Below are 24,204 nucleotides of genomic sequence, written 5' to 3' on the forward strand. Positions count from 1 at the left end.
ATTCAGCTAGGGATGGTGGGAAATTATGCCTAATGGGGAATCTCTGGACATGGGCACACACCATGCATCTCAGTACATTTTATTTATATGTGAATAAATTTACATAAGATATACGCGTTAAATACACACACACACACACACACACACACACCCCTTTTTCGCATAAAACATGCTGAAGAAACACTCAGAATAGTCCATATTGAGTGGACAAGAACAGGTAGGCAAGTGTGTCCTTGCAGGGCAGGGGGACCCTTAGCTATTCCACTCAAGTCCGTGTCCAGAGCATCCGAAACACCACCGCGTTTTGTCACGGAAGCCCCTGTGTTATGCTTTTGAAGAAGATTATCTGTCGCAGCTGGGCTGCAGCTGAGGTGTGTTGCAGAGGGAAAGGGGGCCAGCCTACTGCCCCCGACTGAGCCTCGGAAACTGCTCCTGCCACATGGGATGTTTACACGTTGTGTGCATTTTTCATCCATTAGATGTAAAACTTATAAGTGATGAGCTGAATAAAATTGTCATACATTTTTAAAGTTTTAGGAAAAGATTGCTGAAGTTCCTCTCTCACCTGGCAGGTGGTGACCCACCTAGCAGACCAGTCCGCAAGAACTGATTTGACCTATAACATAGTCAGATTATATGAATATTGCAGAAGTAGAAAATAATACTGTTAATTTTTTTTTTTTTTTACTACAATGTGATGGAAAAAAGACATCTAAGTATGTCAAATTATTCAACAGGAGGCCTTGTCTAACCTGGTTGAAGGTTCTCATCATCTGACAAAAGTGGGTACTTGCTTTAGGTCCCACCTTTGATTATTTCTAATAATCATCATCATTGGCAGCCGTCCGTCTCGAGAGGCGATGGTGTAGCTTCTTAAGAGTCTATCTGCACCGCCGAGAATGGCTGTGCAGTCCGACTCGGGAGTGACACGGTATCTGTCTCCTCCCGTGTTGAATCGACATCTTGCGATGACGCTGGAGTGTCCTCTCCAGTGAAGCTGAAGCTACAGAGCCTGGGCAGGGTGATATGGAGGGTCTGCTGTTGCCCATGCAGCAGACCCCCCCTCTCTTCGCAGCTGAAGGGTCCAAGGGAAAGACGGAGTCAATACAGCTTGGCTTCAGGTGCGCCGCAGGAGTTGCCGGTGTTGACTACAACGTCAAACCGCCTTAGGGACTCCGGCTCCGGATTTTCTGTCGGGGTTTACTCCCTTAGCCTTTCCCCTGAAGAGGTGTGCCGCAAGGCAGCGGAGGTTTTTTGGAGTCAGAGTTTTCCTTCTCTGATGTGCCCTGACTGGAAGATCGAACCAGCGACACTTAGCTCGCAGGGCGACGCTCAATCCACTGAGCCAAACCAGCCAGGGGAAATTTCTAATAATAATGATAATCATTACCCTGTGTCGGTCCCTGTTTGAACTTTCAGCTCTCCTCCTAAATCTGCCTGCTCTGACTTCCTCTCCAGAACTCTCAGGTAGCGGTTTGGCCGCTTTGTCCGGAGCTGATGGTTGTTATCTGCAGAGGGGCTGGTCTGTTAGGAGCCCACGACGTCATCCAGAGCCGGGAGCTTTCCAGTGGAGACTGGCATTTGGAGCTCCTGGCACCATTGCTCTGCCTCAGGCACAGATGTGAGATGCATATTTGTGTTAGGAGTTGCCTGATGGCTGTTTCCTAGCCACAGGTGATTCAGCTCCCTTTTAGTACGTTATGTGTCTCAGGCGTGAAAAAGCACTCCAGTGGGAGTCAGAGTGCTTGGGGTCCGGTCCCAGCCTTATATTATAATTAGCAATCATTGTGTTATAATTATCCAGTGATTATTATACTTAGCTCATTGTTATTATAATTAGCTAGTCACGTATCCTTGGTGCCTCAAAGATTCTTTGCATACTTATATCCTGCAGACTTGTAATTATCTAATATAAGTACATTGAAATCTCTGCGTTAATTCACTTCATAGGATTCAAAGGATTAATTGCATGTATTATGTGGTGAGAAGGACATTCTGCTATTAGAAGATGTGGTCATGTGATATGGACAATATTTTTTATTTTAATCTCAGATTTCCTTTAAAATAACTCACCCTGACTTTGTGCCTCGGCTTTTCCTGGACACAACTTATGTCGTTCAAAACCAATAAACAAAAAGAATTATATTTGTGTTCTAACATATTCCATTTAAAATGCTTTTGGGGGCCCTGGCTGCTGTGGCTCAGTGGATTGAGCGTCAGCCTGCGAGCCAAGTGTCGCTGGTTCAATTCCCAGTCAGGGCACATGACTAGGTTGCACATCAGGTCCCCAGCTGGGGGCGCGAGTGAGAGGCAATCACACAGTGACGTTTCTCTCCCTCTCTTTCTCCTTTCCCCTCTCTCTAATAAAATAAATAAACAAATAATTTTAAAAATTAAAAATAAATAAATAAAAATTAGTGCCCTGTTTACTGTTAAAAACATAAATAAATAAAATGTCTTTTTGTTTGTTTGTCTCTTAGGAAAAAGTGCTGCAAAGGGTATAAATTTGTTCTTGGACAATGCATCCCAGAAGGTATGTAATATAGAAGATTATATCTTCTCACACTATTCATGACGAATCATCACATGTCTATAAAATTCAAGTGTACCTGGAATGTATGTGTGTTACTTGTGTTTGATTATCTGTGTATGTAAATTCTTCTAATTTCAATTTGATTACATGTAGCATGCTCTTAAGTCATTGCACAACATGTCTACATACAGTGAATAATTCTCTAATCAGGATATCGCACACAGTTAGAATACAACCCCCAGCCCCACCCATATACCTGCTTGTCATGTGTTAAACCTGAAGCCCTTTCACATGGCCATCAGCGAGCCGTATGTGCAGCCCAGCCTTGAAGTGACAGAGACCCAGCCCTCAAGGCACCCACCCATAATTCCAGTAGACAGGATCTGGATAGTACAGAATCGGAGAGATCCGGATATTCATCATGGTTCCATATTGCCTTAGTCCATTTGCCTATAAGAAAAATACCATAGGCCAGCAGGCTTAAATAACAAACGGTTATTTCTCAGACTTCTAAAGGCTGAGAAGTCCAAGATCCAGGTGCTGAAAGACTCAGTATCTGCTGAGAGCTTCCTGGTTCACACACAACCATCTTTCTGCTGTGTCCTCACATGGGCAAGGGAGCTCTCTGGGGTCTCTTTTATAAGGTCATTAATCCCATTCATGAGGTCTCCACTCTCGTGACCGAATCCCCTCCCAAAGACCCCCCACCCCCTCCCCCCACACACACACACAACCATCACATTGAGGTTAGGACTTCGACATATGGATTTCAGGAAGTTGCAAACATTCAATCCATAATACATACATCCTACTAGCTATGACCTTGGGCAGTTTCTAAACCTTAGTTTTAGCAGGGAAGTATTAGTACTTGACTCACGTGGTTGTTTTAAGAATAACACCACATATGAAGTACTTGGGACAGAGGCTGCCTCTTATTAAGCCTTGGTAAGTGGTGGTTCCTGTTACTGTTGCTGTTCTTATTCATAATAATTGAAATATGTGCAGTGGAGACCTTCAGAGCAGCACGTGTGCAGAGGGGACACATGGCACAAAGGACCAGGGTGGTCAGAGGTGGTCTCTAGAAGGAGGGGCCACTTGAGTAGGTTGTCAAGGAAGGCTGCCCTAGACCTAGACAAGCAGGAGGAAGGCTGCAGGGGTTTCCGCTGCTGACACAGGAAACACTAAGAACCACTTGAAGAGCATGACATTAATTTGCCCGGGGCTGGGGACAGGTGGGCGGATGATATGAAATGGTGTTCTTCACTGTTGCTCATGAAGCAGGGTCTCTATAGAGGACTTGAGCCCAGCCAAGCTAATTCATGGGGTGCTATCCCATGGAGAGCCTTTTTTTTTTTTTTTTTTCGTCAGTTAGAAATAAATGAATTCCTCCTATTGGTTGCTCCCTTCAGTGGATGGATGGCCAGGTTCCTGTATCCATAGCTGTGACCTCTGAGAAAGCTACATTAGGAAGGTTGCACAGGAAATCTCATCATTCATGACGGTGTCTATGGCCTTGCGCCTCTGCAAGACCGAATTTCTCCCTGCCAGCCAACTCCATCGGTTGGAGCTTGGTGGGAAAAACCGCAAGTCAAAATAACTGCATTCTGTGACAAGCCCACTTTTCTCAGTCCCCAGCTGTGTCTTTTATATTTCAATGTGGCAGTTACTGAAAGAGAATTAAGTTTAGGTCAATCAACTTAAGATCCCAGCTAAAGACCTTGCCCAAACTAATTAAAAACACACATGGATACCACATACTTAGGGTTCCTTTAAATGGTAGGTATCGTGGTTTCAAATGTCTAGGCCAAATCCTAGTCTCCCTCACCCTAAAGTGGGACTACAGCGCCCATGATTAACGTAACCTAGAGCTGAGTATTTCCGGGAAAAGTAGTCTCAGGAGCTGAAAGCCGCTCTGCCATAACTAACTCTTCGCTCTACTGCTTTTGCCTGAACACTTTCAAAAGTTAATTTGTTTTAATCCATGGGAATGAATCAGTATTGTTTTTTTACTAAAGGTATATTTAGTCATAAAGGTTTCTATTGCCCCCAAATGCAAAGTCTTAATGTAGAATCTCAGAAAAGATGGTGTATTAGTTAAGAGTCTTGAAAAAAGAGATTAATTTTTAAGGAATTGACTGATAAGACTGTATTGTCTGGAGACTCCAAAACCTGCAGAGTAGGCTGGCAGCCTGGAGACCCGGGGGAGGGCTAGAGTTTGAATCCAAAGACTGCCGCACACAGAATTTCCTCTGTAGCAGAGGCTCCATCTTTTTTCTTGTAAGACCTTTAACTGACTGGATGAGGCCCACCATAATTGTGGAGAGTAATCTGCTTTATTCTAAGTCTACTGATTTAAGTGTCAATCTTATCTTTAAAAATATCACCACAGAAACATCTAGAATAATGTTTAACCAAGTACCTGGGTAGTGTGGCCTAGCCAAGTTGACACATAAAATTAACCATTAGAGGTAGTAGTGAAAAGAGACTACAATTTCTTTTTTAAAATAATAATAATATGCTCAATAAAGAGTAGAAGCTGTAAATTAAAGTCTTGTTGCCTCATACTTCTTGCTCTAAGTCAAGAGTCAACAACCTTGTGGGCCAGCTCGGGCCCACTGCCCGTCTTTGTAAATAAAGTTTTATTGAAACATAGTCACACCCATTCATTTGAGCATTGTCTATGGCTGTGTTTGCCCTATAACCACAGAGTTGAGTAGGTGCAACAACAGCCTACAAAGCCAAGAATATTATCCAGCCAAACAGATATATCCCACCCTCCCTACTGCCTACTGTGTTATCTTAATCAGCCAGGTAGCAGGGCGATCTGATTGGTTCTAGTTCAACAATGACTAACTGAGCGTGAACTGTGAAGAAAGTAGTGCTGTTTCTCCAGGGAACACAGTCCCTGAAAGAGACCCAAACAAGTGTAAGAACCAGAAATTTAAAAAGCAGAAGAGCAGGTAACGCTTTCACCGTGTGTCAGGCATCCTCTTACGGAATCTCCTAAAAGCACCGTGAAGTCAGTATTATTGTTACCTTATTTTATAGGCAAGGAAACTGAGGCTTAAAGAACCGAAGATCACAGAGACAGTGGCAGAGTTGGGAGGGTTGGCTCCCAACTCTTCACCTTAATGTGGATCCTCCTAGAATAGGGCCTGGCGCAGAGTAGGCATTTAGTAACCACATGGGAGCGCGCGAGCCGGGGACGAGTGGAGCACAGAACGTCGATGCCTAGAGGTGAGGCTTAGTTAGGAAGGCACGTCTGACTGGGGACGCACACATCAAAGCAGACCTGGAATCTCCATCACAGGGAGAAGTATTTATCCAGGTCCTCATGGGAAGGGCAGAGCCTTGTCACACTGACCCCGCCCACAGCAGGGCTGCCGGCCCACCGTGTGGTGAGCGAAGCCAAGCTCATGCCACATCCAAGGAGAGCACATCTGTCAGCACCTGGGGAAGATAGAGCCGTGATTGATGAGATGCTGGGTCTAGTCGGCAAGTAAATATTCAGCGTGACGGCCTGACTCAGAGCCAAGTCCCTTCAGGGGCTCCTTACATATCAGTTTGCAAGGATGAGGAGGAGGAGAAGCCCTAAGGCTTCGCAAGTATTAGCCCGCCCACCCCAAAGTGCACAGGCTTAGGGCTGCAAGAGATCTCTACCCTTTCGACCTTATCCAGGCCCTTCTCAGCATGCAGAATCAAGCCCCTGGCATGCACACCTATAACACACACACACACACACACACACACACACACACACCCATGCGCGCGCGTCTCCGTTTCAAAGCTTCCCAATCACCCTCCTTGGAGCTGGCCTGACTCCCAACCCTGCTCCCCACGTTGTAACGATGACACCGATCACCAGGGCTGGCTGAAGGAACTTCCTTTCTCTACAGCAGTTGGTTAAAAAAAAGAAAAGAAACAAAAGGGGAAAAAAATACAGGCCCAGGTAATGCTGCAGAGCAGAACCTGTCCATCCAGGCACATTTGCTCTTGCGATGAGCGACAAAGACCAAAGGAGGAGGAGGAGGCGACCCCGGGGTGGGGGTGAGGGGAATCACAAGTGATGTTTGCTTCTCAGTCCTACGACACTGGGCACCACGCTTCTTAGAGGCACCCTGTGGCCTGAAGGGTTCACGCCCCTGCAAACATAGCTGGTCACACTCCCCAGTCCCCCAGAGCCGAGTGCTGCCCAGAAAGTCCATTCTAGAGCACCGCCAGGTGACCCAGCTGCGCCTTGGGAATGACTGTGGTTGATGCGACCTCCCACTTTCCCTTTTCAGATTACGACGTGTGCGCCGAGGCCCCCTGTGAGCAGCAGTGCACAGATAACTTCGGCCGCGTGCTGTGCACTTGCTACCCGGGATACCGGTACGACCGCGACAGACACCGGAAGCGGGAGAAGCCCTACTGCCTGGGTGCGTGGCCAAAATGCTCTTTATTCCCAGCTCCTGACATTGGGCCTCGTTCAGAGGAGTCTGTGAAGTGTTGGACGCTCTGCATCGGTGGGATCGGCTCCCAGGAGCCACTTCGGTCTTTGATTCCTGCCCTTCCTTCCTGATTCTTGTCACATGCAGTGATCTGGCGTCATCCTAGGAGATCGCTGCCCTTCACCTTGATTATTGAAAAAAAACATTGGCAGGGAATTCTTCAGGGCGTTGGTTCCAGGCAGGTCCTTGTGCGCAGTAAGGTATACACGCCGGAGAAGGGATCATTATCAAATGTAAACTTACCATAAAACAGAACGTAAGTGGGAAGAAATGTGAAAACCAAAATGAGAGTGAGCGCTCTCTCCAACGAGGACTGGAAGGAGAGGCTGGGACAGAAGATGGTCCATGTGGCAGACAGGTTGGGAGTGAGTCAGAGGGAGCTGAAGCCCCCCAGCTGGCAGCTGAGCAAAATCAGCATCATCCATCACCACGGCCTGTTCCCTCCCCCTGCCCAGCGCTCTCTGAGTTTCTGAGACAGGTTTATTGTCCCCTGGGGCCACGTGTTTCTAAGTGTGGTCAATTGTGGTTAACTTGTCTCAGAAACATCTGGGGTTCTCTCTTAAAAAAAAAAAAAAAAAAAAAAAAAAGAAAAAAAAAAAGATTCCTGGCCTCCCTGCCAGACTCTGGCGGTGGGCTTGGAAATCTGCATGCATACAAATGCCTCTAGGGACTCCCGGGCACAGTCAAGGTTGAGAATCAGCTTGAGGATGAGCTGAGAAGACTGGCATACGAGCCCAAGGGGGTAATAAAGGAGCTGTGATGAGCAGGAACTCTGGAAAGCACCATCTAAGAGAAGTTCCAGATGTTACGTCTCCTGGCTTCTCCCCAGGGGAAGGTGCCCCATGCTGGAAGGAATGGGACTGAGACCACCATGTGAATGGATTCGGGACCCGTGGCCTCTCCTACAGAGAGCATGGTACTTCACTCTGTGCCCCTGAGGTCCCAGGCACAAGGGCTCTGTGGCATGATACCATGTTCTTTTCATTTGGGGGTCAGCAAAACCGGCTTTCTGCTAAGATTTCCATCCATTTCTCTCTCTCCTGTCAACCTTGTCCATCTTTCGATGGACAGGGAGGCAGCTGCATACTCAGGTGTAGGGCAGGAACACGTAGAGAGAGGTAATTAGCCTGAGGAATTGCAGGGGAAAATCCATCTGTGACATCTTTGTCTACAGGTGACATAGTATGTGTGTCAGGGGGAACCTCCAGATGACCACGCTTCCCTGGGCACATGCAGGGCCTGCCGCAGGCAGTTCCAGGCCACCTTGTCCGGGGAGTAGTTGTCAGCACCCAGAAGGGAGGGCTGGGCTCTCTCAGCTGCCACATGTGCACAGTCTGGGGCTGCGTGTCATGGTTCCCACTCACTGCCCCCTGGTGTCTTCAGCCAATGAACAGGAACGGATTTGGGCTCCCTCTCTTCTTCCTGGCGGGAAACAGTTTTGTTTTTACCCCACTCATCAGGGGAGCAAGTCTGTAATGTGCCCAGTTCACGTGGACCCTTACTGGTTTCTTGTTTGATGGTCTCACGGCTCATTTTCACAGCTCACGAGGAGCCTGTTAGGGTCATTGATGAGGCCGAGATTTTGTAGGGAAAACTCTCCATTAGATCCTTATGACTATTTTCTTTTTTAGCTGAAGGGGCTTTTCCCAGGTACCATCATGTCTCAGCTGGGAAGGAACCTTTCCTAAGCGACCTTGGGTCACCATATGCTATTTGGAACATAAAACACTCAGCACTCTGGGGTCCTTACAGAAAACCATTCCTATAATGTTCACTTTTCAAAGTGTGTCAGCAATAGGGTATCTCATTTTCTCTTCTAAGGAGCCCTACAGCTGAGAACTTTGAAGGCTAGCAATGCCTGCACCAACCACCTGGCTTGGTAGTGGTGGAGCCACAACCAGGAACCCCATTTCTGATCTGTTTGTAATCATGGTGACGCTGCCTGAAGTGCTCCTGCCACTCCTGTTTCTAGCTTCTTGCCTTTTTTTAGGCTTCTCTGGTAGAGGTGTGGCAAAGTGTGCTTTGCAGACATTAACAGAAGGGCCAAGCCTCATGTCACCTGTGGTGTTGAAACTGAATCCTTGAAAGCTGAGTGTTGTCTGCGTTTGGTTCAAACCCAGATATCGACGAGTGTGCCACCAGCAACAAGACACTATGTGCACACATCTGCATCAACACCTTGGGCAGCTACCGCTGTGAATGCCGGGAAGGCTACATCCAGGAGGAAGACGGGAGGACGTGCATCAAGGGAGACAAATACCCCAATGACACTGGTGGGTAGAGCAAGTAAAATTATCCCCCTGATGGGGTGGGTGGGTGGATGGATGGATGGATGGATGGATGGATGAATGAATGGATAGATGGATGGGAAGGTGGGTGGATGGATGGATGGATGAGTGGGTGAGTGGATGGGTGGATAGGTGGATGGATGGATGGATGGATAGATAGGCACTAGGAAGTGGGATTTATATGAATGGTAGGTGGGACCCAGCAGGTGCTTAGATCAAACTAGGATGAGCAAAGAAGAGGCCAGAAACACTGTGTTCCCTCAAAGAAAGTCGGCAGAATATAATATGCAACATTTCCATGTAAGGTAACAGTCTACATCAGCTCTTCTCAAAGTCTACTTTGTGGTCCTGGGCCTGCCGATGAATTGTTTGGTATTTGGTTCATGATGAATAAAAACAGAAATAGAGAAAGTTTAGAAATGTTTCTTCCACTTTGACAGATAAATTTTGTCTAAATCCAAAGATTTCTGCTGATATTTTATGTTTTATTATTCTAGTAGTTCATTTTAATTGTGTTCAGCAAATACAGTCACAATGAAATGGGACATTTTTTAAAGCTGGCCCTTCTTCACAGTGTTTGAGAAGCTGATTTACGTTCTGTCATCCAGATTGAACTGAGCTGCCTGATCAATCGCTCAGGAATGTGATCAGCTCACATATTAGGTTATTTCCTTATTTAAGTTTGGAAGAGAAGGGGAGAGGGTAGGGGAAGGGGGAGCCTGTGTGCTCCTGTACCCAGGGCTTATGAGGCCAAGGAGTTGTCATCTTCCAGAGCGCAGGGCTCAGGTTTTCTCTGTCGCCCTTGGGAGGGGGAAGTATCAGGGATGCTGCCAGTAGGGGCTGCCTGGGCTTGGGCCATCTGTAGGTGGAGAGGGGGCAAATCCCAGGCACCAAGAAATGCAGAGAGAGGAAAGGCCAGAACTGGGCTCTCAGGAGCCAGTTAGTGATTTGGGGGTGGGGGTGGAGCCTGAGGTTCGGAGAGGGGCAGAAGGCAGTTGCCATCAGCTTAGGACAGCAAACAGCTGGGGACCAGCTGCCTCACACAGGAAAAACTGCACAGACAAATGGTGAGGAATAAGTGGGTTGAGTCATGAGGAAGCCACCAGATATTAGAAATGGAGCCAGCTCAGAACTGGGCAATTTGGGATAATGTGAATGACTCAGAGGGCCCTCCCTGTGAAAACTATTTAAAGTCTGAAGTATGCGGGGTCCACAGGTCCCCGAGGGGCTTAAAGTAGGGGTCGGTTGAGAAAAAAAATATGTTTGGAGGTGGCTTTCTCTTTTAATTCAGGATTAAAATCATTTCATTTTTGTTAAATGGTGGAGGAGGTGAGGGAGGGACAGGAGGTGTAACTTAACTCTTAGATTATATCCTCTGTTGACAGGAAGAATCTCACTGAAAAATGAGGTGCAGCCTTTTAGCCATTGAGAGACATATTAATGTGTGGGCCAACTCAGGAATTAGCAACAATAGGCCTGGCCAGGTGGCTCAGTTCATTGCAGCAGCATCCTGTACACCAAAATGTTGTGGGTTCAATCCCCGGTCAGGACACATACTTAGGTTGCAGGTTTGATCCCTGGTCAGGGCGTGTACGAGAAGCAACTGATTGATGTCTCTCACATCAGTGTTTTTCTCTCTCTCTCTCAAATCAATAAACATATCCTCGAGTGGAGATTTTTTTAAAAGAACTGGCAACAAGAGAGCAGCATTCTCATTTTTCATTTTGGAACTGGATTTCCAGCTCTGCTCTGAGCCAGAAAGCCTGTGGGTTGTGGGTTCCTCAGCCCGGCACCTGCTTTGTCTCTGGGCCTCGTGTTTGGATTCAGGTGAAATCCCATTTACATGGCCATGAAGGGAGGTATTGAGCAATCTACTCTAGCGCTCAACCCTCAGAAACAGCGACAGATTCTTACTGCTGCTCGTCGGGGTGGCACGGGATCTCCAAGTAATAACTGTCCACAGGCAGTTCCCACCTGGTGCCTGCAGACCTGGTCTTACCTAGCAGAGACCAGAGAAGCAGAGACTAGGGTAGGGTTTTATAAGCAGAATTTGCTGACTCTTTGGTCTTGGGTGGCCTCCCTGCCTTGCAATAATTCTTAGGTTCTGCAACCACATCCCTCTTCAGTCCCATCCATTTCCCTGCTCTGTATTTCCCTAGGACTGGCCCTGAGGAGTGACAAGGCAGCCTCAGTGGCACTCACCGCCTGCTTCATGCTTGGGCAGTGTGGACCTGCGGGGAGGGGGCAGCCACCGGGCAAGGACACAGGTTGGCCTCACTGCACCTGTGAAATTAGCAGCCTGTGATGCTTAGTCCACCCTGAGGCCACACTCCTGTTTCCCTCCCTGAGAAATGAATTATGCTTTATAAAAATTTCTCAAACACAAAAAATTTTCATACAAGAGAACAAGAATATTATTGAAGAGAGGACCAGTGTGATGACCAGTTTGCCTTCTGTCACTGAGAATTCAGTAAAAACCTGAGCAGTTGTAATTGTAAGGGATATATATCTGCAATTTTTTTGTACCTTCTCTAGTGTTACTTTCATTTAAAGGCATATTTTAGCTCAACCATTTATTTACCACATTTCTCCATACTGCGTTTTACAGAACTATGGGGTCCTGGGAGTGTTGCTAAATCTTTCTTCCCGTAGAAGCTTCTGTGTTCAGATGTTTGGGGGAGAACACATTACTGCACCATCTTCTTAAGGATTCATGGTGCAAGTGCATTAAAAGTCTCATAGAGATTGCCGTTTTTATTTTTAAATGTTAATTTTGATTAACTCCGACTTTCTGAAAATTGGTTGCTTAAGAAATATCTTTGAACATCTCCCAGATGATGGTGTCCTAAAAATCAGAGTTGGAGTCATTCTAATTTATTAGCACCAAAACTCTGAGCTCTGCAGCTGAACTTGCTAGGTCATCTGGTCGACCTTCAGGGAAGGATGTTTTCAGATGCAGCCACGAAGTCCAGAGGGAAGCCATTTGCTGCAGACAACAGAGCCTCTGATGAACAAAACAGGACTCAACTCCTCCATCCTGCCATTCTGAGAGACAGGATGTTCCTGTTTACAGGGACTGAAAGGGAGCTGTCCTTCTGCTTAATCAGAAAGAACTGTCTGGTGGCTCTACCGCTGAGCTTTCCTGTAACACGCTCATTGCACAGATTCGCAGAGGCTGCCAATTCTCCAGCCCCTCCCCCCGCCCACCTCCTCTGTCACAGCCTCAGATAATTTTTTAAACAGCCACTGTCTGTCGTACCACACTCCCCCCGCCACCAGCAGCAGCATCATAAAAGAGCTGCTCCGTATTTCATGTTTACTAACTGCTCTCTGTGGACTTCACCACATATGCACAGAGGGCTTAGCATTTGGTTTTAGTGTTATACTAAGAAAATCACACCCAACACCGGTTACCAAGGAAATCAGGGAGTTACAGACTGAGGGGAGTAATTCATACACAAAATTATGAGAAAGGACAGGCACATTGTATGCCCTGAATGTTAAAGCCACTGAGAAGGTGAGGGGCCAGCTTTGATGGCTTCGGCCACAAAAGATCAGTGCCCTGAATGCGTTTCTTTGACAGTGGTGATGTCCCAGGAAGTTCCTTGGCTTAGAGCACTGGTTCTCAACCTTCCTAATGTCGCGACCCTTTAATACAGTTCCTCATGTTGTGGTGACCCCCAACCATAAAATTATTTTTGTTGCTACTTCATAACTGTAATTTTGCTACTGTTTTGAATCGTAATGTAAATATCTGCTATGCAGGATGTATTTTCATTGTTACAAATTGAACATAAAGCATAGTGATTAATCACAAAAACAATATGTAATTATGTATGTGTTTTCCGATGGTCTTAGGCGACCCCTGTGAAATGGTCATTCGACCCCCAAAGGGGTCGCAGCCCACAGGTTGAGGACAGCTGGCTTAGAGGTTAGGAGAGCTGGTAGCTGCTTTAGCATTAACCAGCTGAGTGTCATTGGGCAGGTCTCATCTCGGGCCTCAGTTTCCTCCTCTGTAGACAAGAGGGTTGGACGAGGAGAGCGCCAAAGACCCTTTTCCCTTGCAAATACTTTTTGCGATGTGGTGTGAGGTAGCATAAGTAAAAGTAACATAAGCCCTGTGAGTCCCTGTGAGTCCCTGTGCAGTCACCTTGAGTCCTTCATCTAAGTGAGTGCCAAGGCACCAAGACTCCAGGACATGCCCAGCTTTGCCACCGAAACAAGGAAATCACTACATCTAGAAGATGAATAATCCACATTCAGCTATTCAGCTCCGCAATGAGAAAAGTCAGGGGCCAGACAAGTGTTATATCTGGAACATCACAGGCAGCTAAGTGATTTCATGTGTTTTGGTCTAATTAATAAGCCAGATATTTCATCGCAGTCCTTTTGGGGGGATGAGGAGGCAATGATTATGAAGTATTAAGTAAAAATCTCCTTTTCCTCCTCCTGTTTCTTTTTCCCTAAAGCTGTGCATTGTCCAATGCCTGGAACATTCCAGTCGGAGGAAATTAAAATCGAGCACAGCCGCAGCTCTTTGTTTAGATAGCGGGCAGGGAGCAGCTGGGGCCGGCCTCGGAACTGTCTCTGATCCCCGAGAGGTCCCTGTGCACACGCAGGCACGGTGACTCCGCTGGCTAATAGGCAGGAAAGGCTCGCTGGGTCCCTTTGATTCCCTCTTTGAGAATTTGTAGCTGGAGCCAGTTTAGTCCCTCCAGGGCGTCTGTGTAGCCCCCGAGGAGGGGACAACCTAAGGACATGTTGGCTCCATAGTAATTAGCTTAAAGATCTGTATTTTTCCACTTTTGTTGACTTTCTGATAAAGTGACCACGACCCCCAGTGTCACTTATCACAGTTCAAAGTGTCAGGGACGGCCAGGTGTTTCATATAACTTTCAAGCTCCACTAATCCATAGATCGGTGGCTCTCAACCCAGGAGCTTTAAACAATGCCTGCTGTGATTCCCAGATTAGGGAGGGGGATCACAACATAGTCGGTGGGATTCTTAAAAGCCCCCCAGGTTGCTGTAATGTGCCATCAGGGTTGAGAACTCTTGCCAGGGTACAAATATGCACCATCCGCTTTTAAAAACAAACATGCTTTGTTCGTGTGCGACACTGCTCGTATGAAATATGTTGGGAACATTCTTTCATTTTTCTAAGTTTATTAACCATTACTAGTATGGTATGTAAAGAATTCTATTTCTGATGCTTAGGAAGTATGTATAGACTGCCCAGCATCAGTAAAAAATTAGAGCTTCTGCCCCCATGTGGCTAATAATAACATTGCACCCTTAAAATCGGAACAGGTTGGGGCAATGGTACCTCACATAACATGCTCATAGTCATGGTCAGAGACACTCAACGACTACATTGAGAGGATCAAAAACAAAGTGGCTCCCACTCTGACACCTGTATCCCCTCTGCTGGGTGACCTGGAACCCCCACCCATCTGAGTGGGACATGTGTTAAATGCCCCCTGATCTCAGAGGACAGCAGTATCTTCATAGACAGAGAGGTGGGCTCCATGGATTACTTGAGCTGGGTCTTGCTGATTGGTAGAATTTCATTATGGAGACAGCAAAGAGGGCTCCCCAAAAGAGGGTAGTAAGGAGAAGCACATGGGCCAAGAGGCACAAGAAATGACTTGGGGGGTTACATTATTCTACTGTCCCCAAGCTTCATTCCAGATCGCAGTGTTATCTGTCGCCTAAAGAGCATACCTGGTCCAACCCTAAAGGCTACTGTCACACTGTCCTGTCCACCCCGACAGAAGGCTCCCACACCCTGTCACCCCACTCTGGGCCCACACCACGGCCACCTTCTGCACAGCCCTTGGTGGTCTTCGCCTACTCATTCAGCAGCAAGGTGACGCCCGGCTTCCCGCCCCCCAGCGCTCAGGTGTCTGTAGCGTGTCTCAGTGTCAGCAGGATGAGAGCTGGGTGAATTCTGGGCCATGTCACCCTTGAACACACCCATTTTTTCTTTACCGAAAAATGACGTGACGAAAATCCTTGGAGCTCCCAGCACTCTATAGCATTGGGACGCTTCCCCTTGGGTGGCTCAGTGCCTTCTCGGGCTTGTTCCCACGGCCCCAGGTGGGCGTGTCCAGAGTGCCTGGCATGTTTTCCATCCCAACTTCATATCTCCATGGAGGTCAGTGCCCAGCTTGACCTGTGACCCCGCTGGGCCTGCAGGGCCTCTGCCTTTGATCAGCTGGGTGATCAGAGATGATGAGAACCACCTTTGTGAGCTCTGCACCCTGAGGCCCACTGCCTGAGCTTGGGGGACAATTTATGGCACGTCAACACCGGCCTTTGGAGGAGAGCGTAAGTCGTGTTACGCTGACGCACCCTGCCTCCCGGAAAGGTCCTGATTAAAGGGCCAGGGTTCACATTTTCCCACATGAAAGAGAAAGAGGCTGGGGATGCTTAAATGGGAACAGCTGAGCCCAAAACATGGCAGGGTCCCTGCCCCTGACCCCCTTGGCCCAGGGCATGCTGTTGGTGCCCTGAGAACCATAAAACCCCCCACACGGTCCCGTAAGCCGGTCTACCCCTGGGCTGCCTCTCGGGATGCTGTCTCTGCGGGGCTGGATGTCCTCCGGCCTCCCAGACCACCGACCAGCACCCGTCTCCTCTCCCAGGGCCCGAGGAGAAGTCTGAGAACGCGGTGAGAGCCAGCTCCTGCTGCGCTTCGTGCAAGGAGTTTCACCAGATGAAGCAGACGGTGCTGCAGCTGAAGCAAAAGGTACGTGCCGGCAGGTGAGAGACAATCCCAGAACAGGAGGGCGTGGCAGAGGTCTGATGGGAGAAACAAGAACATAAATCCGCGGCCTTGTTGAGCGTTCACTGAGGTCAGTGCCAATGAGGCTTAGACTGGAACGATTTGCCCACCAGCCTCAGAGCTGACGGAGCACAGTGAAGGCAGCGGATGGACTAGGGGAGTATTAAAATAGACCTCCTGGTAAGGGGCATATTTAAAGGTCCCTGTTAGAGTGTGGTGCACCCCAACCTGACACTGTGCACAGTTGACTTTCAGGGTGCACAGGGTTGTCATTCTGATGGCCATCTGCTGGATTCCGAGTAGTGATCACAGGGGACGGAGCACCTCACATCTCTCAGAGAAACACTAGGTCTTCTGGAGGCATGGAGGAAGGCAGCAGGTGGTCGGGAGTCTCCCAGCTCATGGACCCGCAAGGCTGTCCTCACCCGAGGATCTTCGCTCCTGCTGAAGCTCCCCAGGAGTGCAGGCGCAAAAGTGCGGAGGGCACCTGGGGACCCTCTGGAAAACTGTTGATGTTTTGACATTCCAGGTTGGGGAGATTCCCAGGCGAAAATAGGTCACCTGGGGCCCTAACAGGTGTGGCTCAGCTGGCCGGGCTCCATCACATAAAAGGATATTATCATGAAAAGTGTTCGCAGCCTCTGCAAACAGCACAGTGCGGAGAATCTCCCAGCAGTGGAGGCAACGCTTCCTGACTGAGGTTCCTCTTCTCTCTGCAGATAGCGCTGCTCCCCAACAGTGCCGCCGACCTGGGCAAGTACATCACTGGCAACAATGTGCTGGCCTCTAACGCCTACCTGCCAGGACCTCCCGGCCTGCCTGGGGGCCAGGGCCCCCCTGGTGAGTGTGGACAGGTCATGGAAAGGTGATAGTCACCAGCCAAGGCCTTCCTGGAGCTCACATTTACTGGGAGCTGGACGGAGCTGTTCAGCTTCCATGGGTGGGAGCAGGAGCAGGAGTCCAGGGAGCACCACACCTGTGCAAAGAGAGGGCCTTGGGGAACTGCGTCCTCAAGCCTGAGAGACCCCCATAGCCAGTAATCACTTGGGAGAAAATGGTCATTGTCCTGGGCTTGGTTAGGATTCTTTGAGATCATTTTAAGTTACAGAGAAACAGCATGAACACTATATTTAACATTAACATATACAAAAATAGACCAGGGTCATGAACTCCCGTGGGTTCTAATGGCTCAGGGCCGGCCTGGTTTCCACTGTTCCCCAGTCCTGTCTCCTCCTTCCCGTTATTTGTGAACACATTTGCGTCAATATTTATTTACATATACGTTTTTTCTTTATAAGTCAACCCTATTGACATACGGTTATATACAATAAGGTAATCCATTTAAATTACAACTTTCAGACACAGGTATGACTCCTATATCAAGCGCTCGCTAACCACCACCCTGTACCTGTATCCACGTCAAGATACAGAACATTTCTGTCACCCAAAAGCCTGCTCTTGTGCCTGTTTGCAATCGACTCCCCACCAGGCTCTAGGCAGCCACTGACTGGCTTTCTGTCGCTACAGTTCTGTCTGTTCTAGAACTTCACAGCAATGAACTTTACAATGTGTACCTTTTTTGACTGGCTTTGCTCATTCACCATACTGTTTTGGAGTGTCACCCTTATTACTGTGAAGAAAGTTTCAAGTGGCCTATCATTTCACCAGGATAAATACAATGAGAACTTTTTTAGAAGTTACAAAATGTCATATTTTATATCTTATAAATGTAAGAAGCATTGTATATTTTTATGATTCACTCCATAGATACACAGGTCAATAGATTTTTTTTTGCACCCATAAAGGCAATGATATGAATGTTAGCAAACGATTCTAAAATGTGGAGGGTTTTATCTCTGTTTATCATCGCTTAGCAGTGAGCTAGGTGTTGTGAATGACCCTGACGTTCTGGTTGGGAAGGCAAGACACACAGAGCGAAAGCAAATAGAATAAAACAGTAACTTCATGCCCCTGCATAAGCACACAGGGCTTCCTGCCGTGGAACTTGAAAAGGGGAGAGATCGCTGTAGCCTGCCCCAGCTGGGGCCTTGGGGTTTGAGCTGACATGAAAGGAAGACTGGGAGGATCTGTCCAAACAGGGAGGACGCGGGCAGATTTTAGGTTGGAAGGTTAGCAAGAACAAAGATTCCAAATTCTTCCCAAGCTATTTTTGGGTTTTCTTCTCTACTTATCTCTTAACCCCCTGGTTTCCACCAAACACGGGTGGCCTGGGCCTCAGTCTGCACAGAGAACAAGAACTGGTCCAGGACTTTGCCTGAGCCTCTTGTTCGTCCCCTTGGCCTGAAAGATTCTGGGTCATGGTGGGGTTTCTCCAGCAGTTGCCTCACAAAGGAAGCTTCTCGCTGCTCTAAGTAGACCTGAGTCTCTTCCTACAAACTGATTCCTAGCACAGTGCTCCCCACCCTTCTCCAAGAGGGTGCACCTCCTCTGCTAAACTGTGGGAAGCTCACCTCCAGGCCAGTCCCCATATCCCTCCAACAAGGACAAACTAGGGACAGCGTAGCCATTCATTGGCTGTCTTTCTTCCTAATAAATGACTTGCTGGCTTCCTTTCCAGTCTGCCATCTGGTTTCTAACATGGTTTGAGCTGTCCAGGATCCTTGATGGAGCAGAAAATGATTGAGGATGAGCTTTAGCAATGGACTCTGCCCTGGCTCTCTCCTCCAGTCCTGCTTCTTTCTCACTCCTTACTTCTAGCGTCAGTTGGTGATGCCCTTCGCTGAAATGTGTTAGGGCAGCTAGAGGAATAATAAGGTTTCTCTTACCCTTAACTAAAAGTCCAGTCCCCAGACCTGTGATTGATAGGGGCACCAACCCAGGAAACTATGTTAAGTTGGAATCCTTTGACTTTGGAGGTGAGGGGGTGGCTGCTGCTCTCTGGCCCACACTGTTATGTATAAGGTGCCATGTGCACATTTTAAAGGCATTGGGTGTACAGTGATCTCTGAAGGTCATTGATTATGTAAATGATGGTTAAGACATTGTCTCTGGCCTGTCCTTGTGCTGTTATAGGCAAAGCATTTAGTTACAGGAGGCACCTGCTCTCCTTCCCAGTAAGTTCTTCAGGTTGTGCTGGAACCAGTGTTGAGAGCAAGAATGTGACACAGATTTGAATGGAATATTAACTACCTTGGACTTTGGCTTAATTATTCTAGACAAGCCTGTTAAGGTTTTTTTAGTGCTTTTATGTGTGAGGTACTCTGCGGAGTGATGTGTGTAGGTATCTAAAATCTCATTTAATACTCAAAGCCACTCCTTAAGGTAGATTTTTATCAGCCCAGCTTTTCAAGTGGGAAGCTAAGGGTGAAAGAGGGCAAGTAGCTTGTTCAGAATTCAGACTGAGGTCTCAGCTGCTGAACCCTGTACTCTTGACCGCTCTCCAGGCGTGGTAACCACGACCCTGCTATGGCCAAGGGGACACAGAGGGACCGACAGTTATAAGAGATGTGGAAGAGGTAAGAGGTATAGGAACTGGTCACCGATTAGATAAGGGGCGTGGAAACAGGGAAATCTATGGGGAAATTCTCAAGATCCTGGCTTGAGTGACGAGTGATGGGTGGCCCATGAAAACAGAGGAAGATGGGGAAGTCAATTTAGGTCAGAGTAAGCTTTGAATGCCAATGTGACATCCCAGTGAAAGTGTCAGAAGGCCAGGGGCAGAGCACACAGAGAATCAGCTCCACTGGCCTGCGGATTCTCGGGAGTCTGTGCCCAGGTCTTCCCCGCAGGACGAGGCGCTAATGAGCTGTTCTTTGGTTACAGGCTCGCCAGGACCTAAGGGCAGCCCAGGCTTCCCCGGTGTACCAGGCCCTCCTGGGCAGCCGGGCCCGCGGGGCTCCATGGGACCCATGGGACCATCTCCTGACCTGTCCCACATTAAGCAAGGCCGGAGGGGCCCCGTGGTCAGTATTTTCCCAGAGACCACCTTAACTGTTGTTGAGGAAATCATGTTCTTGTCCCCTGCTTTTTCCTTTCATTAAACTAGATCGCTTTGTCTTGTAGGGCCCACCAGGTGCACCAGGAAAAGACGGCTCTAAGGTCAGTCTAACACATGGTCCTTCAAAGCCCAAGGTTTCTCAGGTTCTGAAACGCTCTAGTACTACTTACCATCCCCATTTTGCAAGGCAACGTTGAGACACAGATATACTTTTTCCCCTAGAAAAATCTAAAAAGCAATTCCCTTAAAAGGGGAAACACCTGTAATAACAAAATGACCACCACAACCACTCTGAAGAGGACTCCTGTAAATCTTTGATAAACCCTTGCGTTGTCATAGTAGTCTATGTGTTTCTCTTTAGCCAGTGTCCTTCTGTAGAGCTGTTTTGTGTGTGACATGTTGATGTCAAGAACAGGAGACGTTGCATTCTGTGTAAGGGGCGGGGGCGGGGGGCTTGACGTTGGGAGCTGCCTGCTACTTGCCTCGTAAAGTCACTGTGAGTTACTTGAGAAAACTCCTAAGTTATTCCACACACTGCCTGGAAATACAAACATTCCTCTTGTCACATCTGGTTTGAAAATATATGACCTCGGGGTGAAATCTGAATGAGAGACACTTGACCCAAGCAGTTCTGTTCAAATAAGTGGTCCCATGAGTCTGGCTTCAGCTTCCATTTGCTTCTGATGGAAAGGATTTGTTTGGGGCAGGGACATGGTTGTGATGGGCGCGTAAATAGAGACGGTGGTGATGGTGGTGTTCACGTGGTCCAGAAAACCAACCTTGATCTTTCTGCTTTTAGGGGGAGAGAGGAGCGCCTGGCCCCAGGGGGTCCCCGGTAAGTAGCGCTGTCTGTCTCGCTTCCCTGTGAGAATGTTCTCACGGCTACAACTCTGAGAAACCAGCAGGTGAGTCTTATTAGCAGAAGCCAGCTTCTTCCCGCTGTCGCTCAGCTCACCTGAACAGAATGGGGGGACAGGGTCTTAGGAGGAAGATCACAGAGGCCTTCAGCAGCTGCTTAGAATTTTATCTTGAAAATTCGTTCTCTATTGCTTTTTCTTTTATCATGGCTAATCTTTATGGGACATGTCCTAAGATTAAAACCTCAGTATGCCATGAGTCTGTTTCCAGGTAGGCCATAAAACATCTGAAGAGACTAGAAAAAAGAAACTACGGGACTAGGTTCTAACTCTGAAGGCCTAAGAATGTGGCCACTGCTACAGCCCTAGCAGATCAGCTGGCCATCCTTTCCAAAAAGTACAGAGACATGCAGGGTGGTTGGGACCGTTGAGAAGGAATTAGCTGGAGACATGTGTGGTGTCTGGGAGATTAAAAAATCACAATCAGTAGTATCCAAAAGCACAGAAAAGTCAAGCAACTCCATTGCTTTTGAAGAGGTCACTGTCGTTTCTGAAGAAAGACAAAGAGCTTCAGTGTTAGAGGTAGGAGGTCTAGGTTCGCATCTCAACTCTTCCACCTGCCAGCTCTCTGATCATGACCATGTCACTTAGCATCCCTGGGCACCCATTTCCACGTGGGATCTGACCTGCCATGCTTCAGTGAGCATCCAGTGATGTCAAGACACTCTGCATCACTAAGCAACTGCAGGTGGGAGCTGCTGTTGTTTCTAGCCCCACAGCATAGTTTCCCTCAATTCCACTTAGGTCACAATTATAGTCAAGCATCCTTATAAATACTCATATAATTTTGCTTTAAAAATATAACATTTTTGAGCATTTACTATGGTCTCAGCCTTTTGCATGTATGAACACACTTAATATGCACTTGGAAACCTATGAAACTCAATGAATTTGAGACTATTATCCCCTTTTAATGGACAGGGAGATGAAAACCCAAAGAAATTAAGTAACTTGCCCAGGACCAGCTAGCTAGTAAGTGGCAGAGCTGAAATTCAGTCCCAACAGAACCCCAACCCCTTAACCCCTACTCTAAGCCTCCATAGTACCTTCAGGTGTCTTTAGAATGTCGCCTGGGAAGGTTCTTCTCCCACTCTTTCATTCTAACAGATTGGACGTGGCCTAGAATTGGGAGGGAAGAGAGGTGACCGTGTCATACAGAGGATGAGGGGATCAGAAGGCACTGGGAAGAATCCCTTGGGCTATAGTGGTAGTCCCATGTTTTCTCCATTTGAGACACAGAATTATAGACTAAGTAGTTGCCAGCCTGCAGCGGAAATAGCAGGTGACGGAGCCATGGAAGCCCTCGCTTTGCCAGGGGCTGCGTCTGTGGGTGTTCTGGCCTTGACTCTTCTCGTGTGCACAGGGGCCTCCTGGTTCTTTCGACTTCCTGCTCCTGCTCCTGGCGGACCTTCGCAATGACATCACCGAGCTGCAGGAGAAGGTGTTCAGGACCCAGACTCCCTCTTCAGCAAAGGAGTTCCCTTTGGCTCAGGAATTCTCCAGCTATCCGGAAACCATGGACTTTGGCTCTGGAGACGGCTCTTCGAAAAGAACTGAGGCAAGGGACTTGGACAGCCCCAGAGACTTTTATCCTTAGCATGTGCCAACATCACCATGCCAAAAGAAGAGGAGAGTTTCCACGCCTGCAGTTAAATCATCTGAGGACCAAAAAACCAAAACCTACCATGGAAACCTGAACAAAATACATTTCTATTTTCTTTACTCTTCTCTTGCCGTCTCCCTACTTTTGTCTTCCAAATACTATTTCCAGAGGCTCCCTGCTAGACATGCCAGACCTGAGGAAGTAAATGAGTGATTTGCATGCCTCCTCCTGAAACAGGTGGGGTGGTCGACATCGGAGCTTCTCTCCTATTTATTTATTTCGTTTAAGAACTTCTGGCTTTCTGAGTTAAGTACTCTCATGGGATCTTAACTTTGACAATTGGAGGGAAGGACAAGCTTGAAGAAAGGTGAGGTTACTTATAAAAAGAATTAGTTATGTGTCCCAAAGAGGCTGTTACTCCTCAGTATCAAAATAAGGCCTCTTCAATGAAAAGGGAGAGGCAGGAATGTATATTTACTTTGGTGGGTCATTCTTCTTCTTTGTTGATCTAATACATGTTAAATATTCAGCCTCTTGTCCAACCTCATGTCCCGATTTCCACTGAAGATAGGAGAGAGTTCAGAAGGAGCGGAGATTAGGGATGATGGAGAAAAGTAGTCATACTGTGTGCTGTCATGTGGGTTGCCACATTCTGAATTCAGAAATGACTATTAAGTGCTATGTGACACTTGTCTCTCAGTATCCTACTCAGAAAAGGAAGTTACTGGAGGTGTAGGACTAAGTCCTCTTTTCAAAAAAGAAAGACGAATACAGTGCCCTGATTTACCTTAGGACCATGGGCCCCTGGTTTGCAGGACATTTTAAAGTTATTTGATCAGAGAAGCAGGCTTACTCAGTAAATCACAGATTCTTTGTTGCTCAAGGGTGGCTGACCCCTAGAGAGAGGTGCAGAAATTCCCAGCGTCTGACTGGGTGCCCAAAGGTGCCATTAGGCTATGATGCAAGTTGGATCGATGAACTGTGGAGGCTCAGGGCTGGAAGGAGGTGGTCACCTTGGGTTGTTGGCCAAGGAGAAGGGGGCCTTCGGGCAGGGCCCCCCACTAATAGTCAAAGGCAAGTAAATTTGCTCTCATGGGGAATTAGAAGTCTTCATCTGGGGCCAGCAAAGCCTGCCAACATAGAGAATTATATGCTATTGAAAGTTCACCTACATGTGGAGAGAAAAAAAAAGGTTTTCCTTGTTTGGCAGAAATTTCCTTCCCACTCATCCCATTTTTCCTTAATTGTCCATAATTTAGTTCAAGTCCAAGTTCTTGCAGGCCTTCTCATTGATTTCCCTCTCCCAGCAAATGTGAGAAGCTGCTGGGAAAGGGACATATTCCCGAACCTCCCATTCAGTCCATGTTTGCTTATACGCCTCTGGGTCTCCAAGGAAGCATATTCTGGAAAAGGATTTCTCTGGATCCCCAGGGACAGGATCAAGAGGAAGTGCTCAGAAGACAAGCAGGAGTGTCCCTTCCTTTGTAGTATTCTTGGGGAGCCTCTTGGCTCTGATGGGCAGCTTCAAGTTCACATTCTCACTTGACACATGGAATGGCTTTCCATCCAGCCATTCAGGAGGTGTTCAGGCTTGTATTGAACCCCACCAATTATCCCGTCCCAACTCGTG

At 47.6% G+C, this 24,204-nt stretch overlaps 1 protein-coding gene across 1 annotated transcript in view; it reads left to right on the forward strand.

Moving 5' to 3' along the window:
• The window catches only part of CCBE1 (collagen and calcium binding EGF domains 1), a 175,982-nt gene extending 153,289 nt beyond the window's left edge, over positions 1-22,693 (forward strand). The window contains exons 3-12 of the mRNA XM_090285076.1: positions 2,481-2,533; positions 6,817-6,951; positions 9,144-9,296; positions 15,957-16,074; position 16,307; positions 16,816-16,936; positions 19,880-20,019; positions 20,120-20,155; positions 20,854-20,889; positions 22,335-22,693. Coding sequence (XP_090141202.1) covers positions 2,481-2,533; positions 6,817-6,951; positions 9,144-9,296; positions 15,957-16,074; position 16,307; positions 16,816-16,936; positions 19,880-20,019; positions 20,120-20,155; positions 20,854-20,889; positions 22,335-22,568 — 1,027 coding nt within the window. The 3' untranslated portion in view covers positions 22,569-22,693. The remainder of the gene's footprint in view (positions 1-2,480; positions 2,534-6,816; positions 6,952-9,143; positions 9,297-15,956; positions 16,075-16,306; positions 16,308-16,815; positions 16,937-19,879; positions 20,020-20,119; positions 20,156-20,853; positions 20,890-22,334) is intronic.
• The last annotated feature ends 1,511 nt before the right edge of the window (positions 22,694-24,204 follow it).

The sequence above is a fragment of the Furipterus horrens genome, unplaced genomic scaffold (assembly GCF_987537825.1).
Source record: "Furipterus horrens unplaced genomic scaffold, mFurHor1.1.pri manual_scaffold_8, whole genome shotgun sequence".
In the NCBI taxonomy this organism is placed as follows: Eukaryota; Metazoa; Chordata; class Mammalia; order Chiroptera; family Furipteridae; genus Furipterus; species Furipterus horrens.